Source organism: Penicillium bovifimosum (genome assembly GCF_028826915.1).
Source record: "Penicillium bovifimosum strain IBT 22155 chromosome Unknown utg000002l_segment0_segment0, whole genome shotgun sequence".
Taxonomy (NCBI): Eukaryota; Fungi; Ascomycota; class Eurotiomycetes; order Eurotiales; family Aspergillaceae; genus Penicillium; species Penicillium bovifimosum.
The window spans coordinates 2,209,126-2,223,079 of NW_026622711.1; the positions used below are offsets into that span (position 1 = coordinate 2,209,126).

General features: G+C 51.2%; 6 protein-coding genes across 6 annotated transcripts; 3 read left to right on the plus strand and 3 right to left on the minus strand.

Moving 5' to 3' along the window:
* Positions 1 to 15: 15 nt before the first annotated feature.
* N7515_002024 (uncharacterized protein) lies at positions 16 to 2,831 on the minus strand (the record flags this gene model as incomplete). The annotated part of the gene is made up of 4 exons (XM_056662768.1): positions 16 to 73; positions 129 to 292; positions 348 to 2,459; positions 2,526 to 2,831. The coding sequence occupies 4 exons, from the start codon at positions 2,829 to 2,831 to the stop codon at positions 16 to 18; spliced, it is 2,640 nt and encodes an 879-aa protein (XP_056524881.1).
* A 654-nt stretch (positions 2,832 to 3,485) lies between these two features.
* Positions 3,486 to 3,839, plus strand: N7515_002025 (nuclear cap-binding protein subunit CBC2; the record flags this gene model as incomplete). The annotated part of the gene is made up of 2 exons (XM_056662769.1): positions 3,486 to 3,652; positions 3,710 to 3,839. 2 exons carry the CDS (start codon positions 3,486 to 3,488, stop codon positions 3,837 to 3,839), a joined length of 297 nt encoding a protein of 98 aa, XP_056524882.1.
* A 163-nt stretch (positions 3,840 to 4,002) lies between these two features.
* On the minus strand, positions 4,003 to 4,853 carry N7515_002026 (pyridoxal 5'-phosphate synthase glutaminase subunit PdxT; the record flags this gene model as incomplete). The annotated part of the gene is made up of 2 exons (XM_056662770.1): positions 4,003 to 4,564; positions 4,621 to 4,853. The coding sequence occupies 2 exons, from the start codon at positions 4,851 to 4,853 to the stop codon at positions 4,003 to 4,005; spliced, it is 795 nt and encodes a 264-aa protein (XP_056524883.1).
* A 497-nt stretch (positions 4,854 to 5,350) lies between these two features.
* On the plus strand, positions 5,351 to 6,655 carry N7515_002027 (4'-phosphopantetheinyl transferase family protein; the record flags this gene model as incomplete). Its single annotated transcript, XM_056662771.1, has 1 exon — positions 5,351 to 6,655. The coding sequence occupies one exon, from the start codon at positions 5,351 to 5,353 to the stop codon at positions 6,653 to 6,655; it is 1,305 nt and encodes a 434-aa protein (XP_056524884.1).
* Positions 6,656 to 7,376: 721 nt separating this feature from the next.
* N7515_002028 (anaphase promoting complex subunit bimA) lies at positions 7,377 to 11,475 on the minus strand (the record flags this gene model as incomplete). The annotated part of the gene is made up of 8 exons (XM_056662772.1): positions 7,377 to 7,543; positions 7,597 to 8,367; positions 8,556 to 8,607; positions 8,849 to 8,965; positions 9,017 to 9,567; positions 9,615 to 10,859; positions 10,910 to 11,083; positions 11,139 to 11,475. The coding sequence occupies 8 exons, from the start codon at positions 11,473 to 11,475 to the stop codon at positions 7,377 to 7,379; spliced, it is 3,414 nt and encodes a 1,137-aa protein (XP_056524885.1).
* Positions 11,476 to 12,300: 825 nt separating this feature from the next.
* N7515_002029 (SND2/TMEM208 family protein) lies at positions 12,301 to 12,903 on the plus strand (the record flags this gene model as incomplete). Its single annotated transcript, XM_056662773.1, has 2 exons — positions 12,301 to 12,309; positions 12,397 to 12,903. 2 exons carry the CDS (start codon positions 12,301 to 12,303, stop codon positions 12,901 to 12,903), a joined length of 516 nt encoding a protein of 171 aa, XP_056524886.1.
* Between the last annotated feature and the right edge of the window lie 1,051 nt (positions 12,904 to 13,954).

Here is a 13,954-nt window from a genome sequence, read left to right on the forward strand (position 1 = left end):
GCAAAATGAGTTAGTCTACAGACTTGTGTTCAGTCGTTCTAAGCGCGAGGTAATCGCATCGATAACAGCAGACCTGTGGGAGTTAGCCACCAACTCAGCAATGTAAATAAATAAGACAATAAACTCACTCTCGTTCAACCATTCTCATTGCGTCTGCAATTTTGGCACGTTGGAGTCGTTGTGGCACCTTAGGTTGACCCCCGGGAGAAGACGGAGCTTCAACTTCTGAAGAAGGCATTTTGCTTGCAATGGACCTGGTTTGGGCCAAAAGGTCCGAAGCGAGGCGTTTGACCTAGAGATAATGTAAGTATAGCCAGTCGACGAAAAAGTGATAATAATGAGCTTACAGTGTCCAAACGCGAGATCAGTGGTTGCTCCTCCTCTTGGGCCTTGTCTTGCCGTAAGAATGCAGACAATTTCTGCACCTCGGCTATCCAAGCCCTTTCTCTTTCACTTAATGGACGACCTCCAGAGTTCAAGACCTTGGTGCGTAGTGCCTCATATCGTTGGTTGAGTTCACTCTGCTTATCTTGAGCGGCCTTCAATCTCTTATCGAGGGCTTCTCCGCTTCGAACTCCCTCCTTGTGACTTCCATCTGCCCCAACCTCACTTGTGACACCCTTGATACGCTCGGCAACATCAGCGAGCTGCCTCAATTGATCTTGCATTTCCCCCTGGAGCCGCTCACAGCGGCGGAAGAGATCCGAGGCTGCTCGCTCGAGAGCGTTAGTATGGGCAGACAATACACGATGAGCATTGGCCACAAGGTCCAATGTCGCCGGAGACATGCGCACTTGCTCCTTGAGTGTGTGGCGTTGGCGGTGCGGGACGTGATTCTCAACGAAAGAGTCCAGTGGAGAGTTGGCATAGAAAATGGCGGGGATTTGATACGGTGCTCGGGCCGGGGGCAAGATAGGCAAGCTGGGCGCTACTGCCTTGGGCTCATATAGTGATTTGTCCAATGCCACGGAGAGAGGATCTTCGGGTGTGTCCATGATGACCGCGTAAGGGTTGGAGGGGTGAAGAGTCAGAAGCAAGTAGCCAATATCAAAGTCATAGAAGACGAGAGACGCGGCAAGATGATCGTTCTGTGTTGTGATATCGGCATCAGAAACCTGCAAGATTTTCTCTCGCTTGGCCACATTCCCATCGCAAAGAACCTGAAGACGGAAAGGAGAACCAGCCGTGTCCTCGGCTTGCAACTCAGCCTCAAGTCTCTGAACCCAACCAGACAGAGATAGGAATACCACTTTCGTGGCAGTAGTGACAAAGAAAGAGTATGCAGAATGGAGATCTCTAGTGAATGTAGGCCATGTGGTTGATGGCTCGCCGTTCTTCACAGTATCCAGAGATTCAACTAAGACCAAATCAGAAGGCTCCGAAAGAGGAGTTCGGAATGCGTTCTTTCTAGCCTTCGGTAACCACTGCCCTTCGACGCCATCGAGTTCCAGACAAACATGGACTCGGCCATTCCCACTAGTCAGAGAAACAACCGTCGCCGAAAGCTTATCTTGGTCTCCGGCGTCCGCGGATAATTCTTCATCCTCTCCCATCATAAGATCCTCGACATTCAGTCTGGCGGCAATAACAAGAAGATCGCAGAGGTCCATATCATCAAGCTCGTCACCTGTATCGAAGCGGAAAGGCCCTTGCAATCTTGGAATAGCGCTGGGGTTGGACGGGCGAGTAAAAACATCTGCACCTCGTATTGTCTCGGAACCAGAAGGCGCATCCAAAGTCTCTTGTTCATCCAGCTCGGAGAGCCAGTCATACTGTTGCCGGCAGGCAATCAGTTCCTCCTCCGATTCCTCGGGTTCATTTTCCAAAGCACCAAGTTTTGGAATGATCGCTGCAGAAAGAGATGGGATGGTGGTCGAAGGAGCTTGCCACTTGGAGGGCAGAAGAGGGCATAGCGCATAGAGATCGCCAGGTCTCATGGCCACCCACAGAGTCATAGGTGCCCATGCATCTTCTCTCTCATCCCCAGTGCCCGCGAAACAAGCTGAGGCAACCTCCATGTCGATGACATCAGCAGAAAAGCCCTTGTTTTTGCCAAATCCTGAAGGAGTAAAGTCCTGGTCGCAAGAGGTTCCATCGACAAGCTTTTTCAGATCTATGGCCAAGCTCGGCTGGTCGAAGGACCAGTGGTTGTTTCGATCCAACTCCCACACGCGCACCGCAGCATCGGCTGTTACAGTGACAATGCATCCGCCTAGGTTGCTGTGCAACCCCAACGGGTGCCATACTGCGGAGACCACTGGGGCCTCGGGAATAACATGGGTCGTCGGGCCTAACTGGTAGGTCTTCAACCGGATAGAGTCGGAGTCAGAGGATGAAAGGTGAGAAGAATCGGGCAGGACGGAGATATGAACGGTGTGTTCGGTGACTATCGCGAGGAAGGCGCCGTTCGGGGAGGGAATGACCTGTTTGATCAGTCCGTACACGGGAACTGCTAGAACCTGCGCAAGACGCGTTAGTGGAATTCAATTTAGCCCAGGAAGATATCCACCGGTAGTTATTCATACCCGATATGGCGGAGGCTGGGTGTTGTCGGTCGGCTCTTCAGCTTGAGCAGCGGATCCCTTCTTTTGCTTGACCTGCTGTTGCCATTGATCTTTGAGTCGAGCAAGATTAGACCACCGGATTTCGTTGTCCACCACAGCGAAGACCTCGTTTCCCCTCCTGGCGATTGTTCGTGTAGTGCCATTGCTCATAGGCTTGGGTCCTGTTTGCAGGTCCTCGGCTGGTCGTTGGGATGAGCTGGACAGGAACTTTGCGCCAGGCGATGGCCGGCACAGCCAGGCAGGCGCATAAGTGTTGACCTTCGGCATTGAGAGCGGCTTGTAAGTAGAATTGTAATGTGTAAATTGAGGATTTCAGACCATCCTAGGGCGGTCAAATATAGCAAACAAGCTGGCGCGGGAAAATAAAGCAGAGGAAGTTGTTGATGGCGGAGTGGAATTCATGGGCGCCAAGATCTTCCAGCTCCGAGCTGCTTTGCTTCCCTGACCACCCGTCACCACACCACTCGCGTTCAACAGTTGTTCCACCCTTTAACCATGAGCTTGTTGTCTGTGAACACAGTCGATCGACTGGATCGCCCGAGCGCATACTATGTGAGCAAGGTCAGTACTCGCCTTTGACTCCGCTATAGCAAGCTGCGTCAAACCCCGACCGAAGGCGATATTGAGACTAAACTGGCCAAAGAACAAGCGCCGCAGATTCAACGATCGCGAGGAGGAAGAACAGCAGCAGGAATCGCCCGATGATAAGTTGAAGAACGCGACGACTCTCTACGTGGGAAATCTGTATGCAAGCACGCTACGATCTAAACCAATCGCAGTTACTGACTAGTCCCAAGTTCCTTCTATACTACTGAGGAACAAATTCACGAACTCTTCTCCAAGTGAGACTGTCTCCCTTAAGTCCACTACAACCTATAATTAACCTCCAATTGCAGGTGCGGCGAGATCAAACGACTAGTCATGGGTCTTGATCGATTCAACAAAACACCTTGCGGATTCTGCTTCGTCGAGTATTATACCCATCAAGATGCGCTGGATTGCTTGAAGTATATTGGAGGAACTAAGCTGGATGAGCGTATCATCCGTACGGATCTTGACCCTGGATTCGAAGAAGGGCGGCAATTCGGGTATGTGGTCTTCGGCTGTGTGTTACAGACAAGCAATTATTGACTTTGTTTTTTCAGACGAGGCAAATCCGGTGGCCAAGTGCGTGACGAATACCGCGAAGAATATGACCCGGGTCGTGGTGGATATGGTCGTGCTTATGATGAGCAGCGCCAGCGCGAGGAAGACGAATACGGCGCCGGAAGGTAGGTCAGGTCACAATGGGAAAGTACTGGCTTGGCAAAGCAATGGCGTTACTTCGTGCGAGGGTGAATCCAATTAGCAGAATCAGGAAATGTCTATTCACAAAATACCCTATTTACAAGTGTCTATTTTCCCTTTCATCTTTGATTCGTCTTATGATGCTGCGCATTCATTGCTTCAGCTTGTTTCGTTTCAGCACGGCTGCTTGGACCTGGCTCAGCCACCAGGCGTGGATTCTTGAGTCGCCTGTCAACTCCGGATGGAAGCTGGTGCCAAATACATTTCCCTGCCGCACTGCGACGATGTCGCCAACTTCCTTGTCTGGGTCGCTGTGCGAAGCGTTTTGGGCTGCCGGTCCTTCTAGTGTCGCGAGTACCTCAACGTGTTCTGCTGTGGCTGCTTCTGCCACCGAGTCCCGTGCTTGTTTGGAAGGTGCTACGACAACATCATCATGCCGGGCTTCCTCTGTCTGAATGCCTGCATGGTGCGGCAAGATCCGTTCCACAACTGGGGCTCGAATAAATACTGCTGGGAAGGAAGGCGCATCTTGACCCAAAAAGGGCAGAGTCAACGGGCCTTGGAAGCTGTCCGTCTGTCTACCAAAGTGGTTTCGATTCACCCGTACGTCAAGACCGCCAATCAGCTCTTGCCCGCCCTTCTTTGTTTTGTTCGCAGACTCGGCGAGCAGAATGAGACCAGCGCATGTACCCCACGTTGGTTTGCGATCGACTCTGCGAGCACCCAAGCAATTAGCGCGGATCGGCATGATTTGACTGAACTTACTTACTTCACGAATTCTCTCAGTGGCTCAAGAAGATTAGATCTTTCCGCGACCAAAGACATGGTAGTACTCTCGCCCCCGGGCAAGACCAGCGCATCGCATGTTGCCAGTTCTTGTGGTGTTCGTACTTCGATGAAACGCCAATCGGACGATGGTGCTTGTTCGGCGGCCTTTTTCAATAGCTGCAGATGCTCAAAGAAAGCGCCCTGCAGGGCCAAAACCCCAACAGTTATAGACATTGTCTCCGAAGAAAGGAACTGAGCAATCTTCGAGCTTGGGTTGCCAAGTTACTGGATATTGATGACTCGCTTGGGTGCACGTGATTTAAACTTCCCGATTCCCGACGGCGGCGGGGAACTTATCTTCACGTGTAGCACCCTTATCTCGAACTATATTCACTCGGCAGAAGACACTAACATCAAGTTTTACGGTAGACATTCCAGGGCAGGACACAGGTTGGACGTCCACCTGAGGTCTATGATGGTCCTAGACATACCTTTGGGAATATACGTCTATCGATGCGATCTTGAGGCAACGAAGTGATCCATGGGTTGTCTTATCACCCCGTGCCGATAAGGACCCGATAAGCAGCCAATATGCGGAGTCACGAACGAATGCGACGATACTATCAATGATCACAGAAGTGGGTGTTCCAAACTGGTAAGAGCCCGCATGGCCTCTCGAATGCCTCTAGAAAATAGTCACTAACGACTAGCGCTACCAATTCCAGGTCAAGATGGGTGTCAATGAGATCAAAGAGGACAACATCTCCAAGGAACCAGACTTGGGGAAGGTCGACAAGTCAATGATCAGCCAGCCCACATTGGTCCGATGGTATATCGACGTCCGAAGTTGGGATGCAAAATCTACCAATCTGCCTCTGATCGAAACCCTGACTCAGTCTGACCAAGAAGCTGTCAAGAAGTACTATCAAACTTCGGACAAGCACATGTCACTGGCCTCTCAACTGCTAAAATATTACTATATCCACCAAGCCACTGGCGCTCCTTGGAATGAGATCAAAATCCAGCGTACTCCCATGCCTAAGAACCGTCCGTTCTATGACGCGAGTCTGGAGTTCAATGTCAGTCACCAGGCTGGTATCACGGTGTTCACAGGCACGCGTGTCGCAAGGGCCAACCCACCCACCGCTAAACCCGCATTGCCTCGTGTGGGAATCGACGTCGCCTGTGTTGACGAGCCCGCCCGTCGTCGTGCCAATCGTCCCCCGAAGTCACTCGCCAATCTAGCAACTTTCGTTGATGTCTTCACTGATGTTCTCTCCCCCAGTGAGCTGGCAACCATCAAGAATCCTGCAGCTACTCTTGACTTGGCTCGTAAGCGCGGTATCAATAAAAGCGACCCGAAACAAGATACCGAGGAATCCCTTGCTACCTACGGTGTCCGTTTGTTCTATTCGACCTGGGCTCTGAAAGAAGCCTACCTGAAAATGACCGGCGATGGCCTTCTAGCCTCTTGGATAAAGGATCTAGAATTTACTAACGTCATCCCCCCGGAGCCTGTCTCCAGGCTCACTGGTGACTCATCTGAGTCTGTGCCATCAGTCCAGAACTGGGGGCCACCCTACAGCGATATCACCATCACCTTAGATGGCATCCCCGATCACTCCGTGCGCGTCCAACTCGTTGCCTTCGAGCACTACTATATTGTGGCCACTGCCGCCTCCGGCCCTAATATCGGTACGGTTTCCCGGCAGATAGTGAATGACAGTGATCATCACCTTCCTGGGTACATTACCGCTCTCCACCCTCAAAATGGAACCCAGAAAGTCCGCATTACTCCTGATGCGCTCCGCGATATCGGTGACCGGGACCCTTGGCGCGTGGACGCCGGAATCAGCGATCCTTGGTTGCCCATGCAGGAAGTTGATGTTGATATTGATATCCGGCCTTGTGCTGAAGGTCGCTGTCTGCACTCTCGTGATCATGTCCCAGTCTCCGGGTATGTTCGTCCCTATGGATATCATACGCACGTCACACACGACCCGGATCAAATGGCTAATCCTCGCCAGTCAATATAACTTCTTGACTGCCCCTCTTCCAGATCTAGACCTTTTTTAGTTTCTGAGCCTCTCTGATGCATGGACAACCTAGTTAGCGTTGTACCTACCTTTATGCATGTTGCATCTCTGCATCCTTTCGGCATTTCTGAGCACTTGTTTCTGCGTGATGATCCCCTGAGTATATCTCCATGCATTGATTTCTACCTACCCTGTGAGCCTAACGACTCGTGTACCTAAGATTGATGGTAGCGGGAATTACGTCTCTACCGTACTTTTTCTTTATACCTACAGGTATGGGTGACTTGAAAAGCGAGTATCCAAATGTAGCCAGGTCATGTCATGCGTTTGCGCTAAAGATAGGTATATACAGGGAAAGGGGAAAGAGGCGAAGCAAGAGTGGAAGTGGCAAATAAACAATGCCAGTCTAATGCATTGCTGATCTCTTGAGCCATCAGAGGTGGTATGGGATAGGCTGAGCGACTGAGGTTCCCAGATTCTAGTCATTGATACACAATGTGGGAATTTATGTACTGAAGAATCGAATCAGGATATCCTGCAGTAGAATAGAAGCAAGGGACCGAATGCTCTCTGCTTCGGTTGTGGCGTCTGTGTTTGATCTCTCGCTGTTCTTTGCAGCTCGAATGCCCGATAGTACTCATGCCAGCAGTGGCGAGTCCCAACAGGTAACTTCTGATCATCATGGAGAGATTGTGACGAATCACAATTTCCGATTGTGCGCTTAAATTTCGATGGCGCTAGAGACACCGTTGGCGCGAGAGGCGTCAACCTCAATCTTCTGAGCGTGAGACATTTCCGCGAGCGTCTTGAGCATCGATTCTCGCGCCGTCTGGGTCAACTTGTCAACATCGGCAGATGTCAGATCCTGAGTCTGAATAGGAGGCAAGACTGTTTCAGTGTTATTAGCCGTATTTCATAAGGCAATTGGTTTGATGACCAACCTTTGATATTGATAGTACCAGAGTTGAATCTCCAAGCACGAGGCGACAGCACGTGAGAGTAGTTCTCCGTCACAATAGGCACGATCGGCACACCGGCCTTGATAGCAAGATGGAAAGCACCCTTCTTGAAAGGCAGAAGAGTAGGCTCATCGGAGTAGCTCCGGGTACCCTCGGCAAAGATGAAAACGCTCTGTCGGTGATCACGCATCTCATTGGCGGCACCGTCGAAAGCCTTGAGGGCTGTCTCACGGTTGGCACGATCAATGAATACGGTCCGTGACAAAGACATAAACCAACCCAAGAAGGGAATATTGCGCAGAGACTTCTTCGCAGTGACACTGCAGTATGGTGGGAAGACACAGCCCAGCATCAGCACATCCAGTTCGGTCTGGTGGTTACCGATGAAGACAGCCGGGCGGGTGGTGAGGTATTCTTCGCCTTCGACAACCTTGAACGTAACGCCGGTCGTCAATCGCATCACCCACTTAAATCCACGGCCAGCCGCCCACTGCGAGACACGACCATATCCAACTAGCCGCAGGAAGATCGAGGCGACCACGCCGTACGCGGCGACGACCAGGAGGGAGCCATATGAGGCGAGGCACCGGGCAAAGAATGCGGCTCGGGGCACTTTCTGGCCAAGTGCAAAGAGGGAAAGGGTCACCACGACGAAAGAGCTAATGCCCGAGATAATGTAAGAGCTAAAAGACATGATGGCGGCTATTGATCTAGTAAAGCATGCGGTCAGCGGCGAAGTACCCGGAGATAACTCTTAGAGAGGACGGACTTGGTTCACTGGTGGGCGAACACACCCAGCCCACGGTTATAATGCGACGAAGAGATAGGTGAATAGCAAAGAAAAAAGGAACAGATCAAATCCACAACTGAGCCATGGCTTGTGGGGAAGGCAACTCGGAGTAGAAACGTTGAATCGTTTTTCTGCCCCTATGCCGATTCACCGCCTTCGCAGGTGCATATGACGGCGTCACCGGGCCACTTGCGGGGAATATGCTACATTGTAGAATCAGATAGGTTTAGTATTCCATCTATGAGGAAAATGGCATGAGGCTTGGCTCTTGAGCATAAGAATAATAGAATTGTGCATACACCGTCCTCATGATGCATGTCAGGGAAAATTCAGCTAATGTACAGTACACCTCAGTTATGCCAGATGTCTTAACCTGGAAAAAGAAAACTCCAGTGATGCTGTGCAAAGAAGCCCGCAAACGCCGAGTCCATGAGATAGGGCCACGTGAGAGCCCAGAAGAAAGGCCTTAGACATCACAAGTCTAGGCCATGTCCTCATCTTCCATATCGTCGTCATCCAGCGACTCCATTGCATCTTTGATGTATTGTGCCGCCTGTTGAACTTGAGTTAGCAAGACGTTCGATGGGGGACCAAGCTGACTATGAGACATACCTTAGGATCCAAGTTCAACGCCGCGGTGAAGTGCTTGATAGCACTGGCTTTATCGTGGAGCATTTTGTACAATTTGCCCAGAAGGTAGTGCACATTTGCCTCGTCTGGCGCCATATCTTTCAGCACCTTCAGTTCGGCCAAAGCGAACTTGTATTCATGCAACTTCATCAGCACGCGCGCCTTGCGGAACTTGGCCAGCACGGAGTTGGGGGCCAGTGAGGAGGCCCGGCCGTAGTGAACCAGAGCATCCTGGGGGTTATTCATTTTTTCAAGAACCAGACCAATGCAGCAGATAAGAACTGCGTTGGTTGGGTTAATGCTAGCTGCATTGCGGAAATGCTGCTCAGCAAAGTCAAGCTTGCCCATCTTGTCGTACACTGTTCCCAGTCCGTACCATGCATTGTAATGTCGATTGTCCGCGTTGATAGCCTGGCGATAGGCTTCCAATGCCTTGTCGTACTCTTCGTTAGCCACATATTCATGACCTTGTAGCGTGAAGGCATAGGCAAATTCAGGAGCGAGCATGGTTGCGCGCTTGAAGCACTTGAGTGCTTGGTCATGATCTCTTTGGTGAGAGAAAGAGTTGCCAATGGCACACCACGCCTGGGGGAGAGGCGGTCGGCCTCAAGCATCTGGTGGGCCAGGTAAGCCAGCTCAACATCACTTTTCAAATGCCATAAGACAGTTGAGTAGATCTCCATGTCCTCTAGGCGAGTGGGTGCCAATTTTTGGACCCTGGAAAAGTATTTCGCGGCCTCTGTGTAGCTTGCTTGTTCGAAGTGCGAACGCCCCAGCTGAGCAAGAACCCAAGGGGTCTCACGCTGTCCTTGAGAAAGAGAATTGAAAGCGCTAATGGCATCAGCGCACTTGTAACGGCTCAAAGCGAAATATCCAGATGCAAGTTTATTGAAAAGCCCTAAAAGCCAATCCAAGGCTTCGAGCTCTTTCGTCTTTTCACCATTCCTTGGTAAGGGTGGAACGTTGGAAATCGGTTGCGAAAACCCGGAACGATTGTCTTTGCCATCATTGTCGGGTGTTTCCGCAGGTTTTCGATTACCACTCACTACGCGGCCAACAGTAGGCGCGCTTCCAGCTCGTCCTTTCGCTTGCCCTCCTCTCAATCTCTTCATTTCTCGGCCATCTCTACCAGTGAGTGTGCTGCTTGAAAGCTTGCTGGTAGTGGGTTTGATTTGATTGAACAGGCGAACGCTCCGGCGTTGTGGAGCACCTGGTTCAGTTGGTTGTGAAGGGGGTGGGGGATGAGCGACTTGTCCAGAGACTGTGCGCTTGCGGTCGCCGAATCTTGATGCAAGAGAATTATCTCTTTCTCCCTGGGCGGTTGCCGGGGCCTCTGGTTCGGTTCGTGTTTTGTGTCGAGGTCTAATGCCGGTTGGGCGCATTCGCGGCGGAGGTTGTCCAGTATTATCGAGGCTCATGCTCTGGATCGTCCGTGTCTTCCGGGCCGGCGCCAAAGGTGCTTCCCATCCTCCTTCCGGGTCGGTTACTCCATTCGCGATACGGAAGTCATCAGAACCACTGCTTTGGCCACCTGGTGTCTCCAGTCCCTCGTGGAATAGCGGCTGGGCTGTCGCGGTAAAGTTGGCAGAGCTCCCGTTTAACTTCCCCCAAAGAGCAGAGCTCCCGAATGGGGCATCGGTCTCGCCACGGGAGGCAGAGACCATGAAAGGGTCGGACTCGGTATCAACAGGAGGTTGCATAGGAAAACTACTTTCCCCGTAAGCTGATGTCTCCGGCATAGTAGGCATTTCCTCCGGCGATGAAGATATTATTGCAAGTAGTTCTGGGCTGAGTTGGTAGATATTCGGCACTCGAATGTTGACACCTGCTACTGCATTAGAAAGTCCCCACTTTGAACAAAGATGCAGCTCATACCCGTATCGCAAAGACCAAGGAAAGCGTCCCACATGAAGGGATTCAATTTCAACGCCTCCACATAGCAGTCAACCGCCTTGGTTAAATCTTTATGAGCATGCCAAAGTTTCGCCTGCAGAGTGTAAACAGCTGCAGCATCAGGCAAGTGCTGTCGCTGGGTTTCACTATGTTTATCTGTAATGCTGTTAGCGCTTCAGTTCGAACCCAGAGAAAGCTCGCTGATGCTTACTCCAATGGTTCTTGGTGGCCCAGAGGTTCTTGCTACGCTCTAGAGCCGTAACACCATCGAGGAATTTACCCAAGTCCAAGCATGTCTGAGCAAATACATAGGCACAGCCGGCATGTAGTCCGCGTGAGCCCGTCTGTTGGCTGCATTCAAATGCTGCCTTCACTTCTCCGTTGTGTAGATGGCAAAGGGCGAGGAGGTATTGCGCTTCGAAGGAGCGCGGTTCGTAGGCATGGAGGCGCGCAGCGAGGAAGAGCGCATTACGGATTAGGTTATTGTCGAGTTGGTAGTAGATGAGGTGTCGTAACTGGCTGGCAATGTGCCCGGTAGACAAAGCCATAATGAGGGGTCGGGGACGTTATGCGACAGCGCAGCACACGGCGGGGATCGTGGGGGCGGAGGGGTATAAATCGAAGATCGAAGCGGTGTTATGTTTATCAGAGCCACTCCGTTCGACGTGGCTGTAACATCAATGTCTAGCGCCTTTGTGGTGTCCTCCAAGACGCGGGGAGGAAACAACGACGCGATGAAGTGGAGAGTTGCAGCGCGAGCGAATGGTCCACCAACACCCGCAAGACATGGACCCCGGCAGTACCAATGCCGTGGTTGGAACTTGTCTGGATGCAGGAACTGTCTATTACTCTCGCTAGGTCGGTAGCAGTGGAATAATGAAGAATGTTAACCGAAGCCGGAAATGTAAGAGATATGAACGATAGAAAGAAGCGAAAAAGATATCCCTCAAATTACGTCATCTGCGGACGCAGGATCAGTCCGTTAGAATGTCAGGGACATTTCCAAAAAAGAAACAAAGAAGTGCGAGACAAGCGCAGATGGTTTGATGGTTTGATGGTTTGATGGTTTGATGGGTTGATGGCTTTCGTTCGTTCTTTCTGTTATTTTGGTCCGAGGCGGCCTTAGTTGAATCTGCCGGTTTAGGAGGGCGGTCAGGGTCGTGGAGGGCAACAATCACCGGTGACCGGATGTGCTGCAGCTGTCATGCGTGTCCTCTTGGATATTCTTCCGTCTCCGCCCAGCCCTGGAATTTGCTAATCCGGCTCTTTCTCGTTGTCGCTTTGCAGCATTGAACACAAAGTATCTGTGCTGGATACTGCGAGGAGCTCTATTCAACATCAGATTGCAGATCACCTGGTGATCGTATTCAGTCATGGCTCAGGTATGTAGTGATGGCGCTTTCTTGGTGCTGTGGAACAAGAAGAGTCAGCTTTGAGCTTGGTGTAATAGTCCTCTGACAATATCACAGAAAGCTGCCAAGGTTCTGGCGGTCCGCAATGGTGCTGTTCTCCGCCGCACTCATCTCATCTCTGCTGCATTGCACTTCAACTTCTGGATGCTGCACTTCGTCTTCCAGCGGCCACGATCACTGAAGCCATACTTCTTCTTGGCTATGCCAACTCTTGCCATTCAATACTACTTGGACCGGATGGGCCGGCCCACTTATAACGAGGATGGCTCTTTGCGTTCCGCCGGCGAGGACCTCAATGCGACTGGTCTGACGGAGTATATGTGGGATGTGCTTTATTGGACCCAAGGTTGTATGGTTGCTGCCTGCCTCTTTAACGACAGAGCCTGGTGGCTGTGGGCGGTGATCCCAATATACTCCGTCTATGCTGCGTACACCACCGTCATGGGTGTCAAGAAGGGATTTTCTGGGATGGGCGGCGGCGACGCCGGCCAAGAGGCCGATGCCCCGAAGAGCAAGACGCAGTTGAAGAAAGAAAAGAGAGGTTCATCGGTGAAATATAGGTGATTGCATTGTAGCCTGGGGGATATGCGTACAGAAAGTTGATACAAATGCTATGTCGTCGTCGGCGTTACTGGCGACACACTCTATGCGCACTTATTGTCTCATAACTTATCCATTCCTCATCTCATTGGGACCTACAGTCCGGAATATATTCTCCAGGATCTTGGTTCCAATTCATGAGGTGTCTACTGACCATAGGTATATAAATCGTGCCCGGCCTCGACATACACCTTTCGACTTCCGGTATGTGGTCACATGTTCCTTTTTGTATTTTTCGTTGATGTGGTTCAAGTGGAAGCGCCACCGTTGGGTCTTCCACTTGAACTACGTCAACGAAAAGTACAAAAGGGAACATGTGACCACATACGCGGAAGTCGAAAGGTCTCTCCATCATCATTTGGGGCGCGATCTGGGATGGTGGTCACTCGAAAATACACCACCCGGTTCGAGATGAGGCATCCGCCCGAAGCGGCTACTCTGCGCGCTTGTATCTCGAGGTTTTAGAGGGAAATCTACCTCAAATTCTCGATGATACCAACCGCATCTTCACCCTGCCCGGGCAGGACCTGATAGGTTGGGGTGTTCCATGGATGGAATTATCCATGCCCGAGTGGAAATTACTCACCAGCACCACCTAGGTTGGCATACATGTAGGTCGGCCCGTCTCCTTCCACTGGGACGGGAGGTTCTACAAAAGGAACCTAATCGCTACACCTACAGTTATAGGTACTGCGTACCTTAATATCTAGGTACGGATGGCTGCGACACCAGCCACGGTAGACCAAGTAGGTAGGTAGGTAGACAACCTAGTGCAATGCCCGAAAATCCATGTATTCATCATGTACTGAGATATCATACTTCAAAACAAGGCTCATATTTCAACCAAAAAACAACGAGAAAGGAGCGCAAGATGAGGAAATAGAAGACTGTGCATGTCGCAGATCATCACATATGGCCGACGGGACAAACTATACGGGGGATAATGCGTCGGAGGCCACACATTCGCGAAGCATGTGTTCCACTCTGGGCCAAAGTGTTCGAGCCCAAATGGATA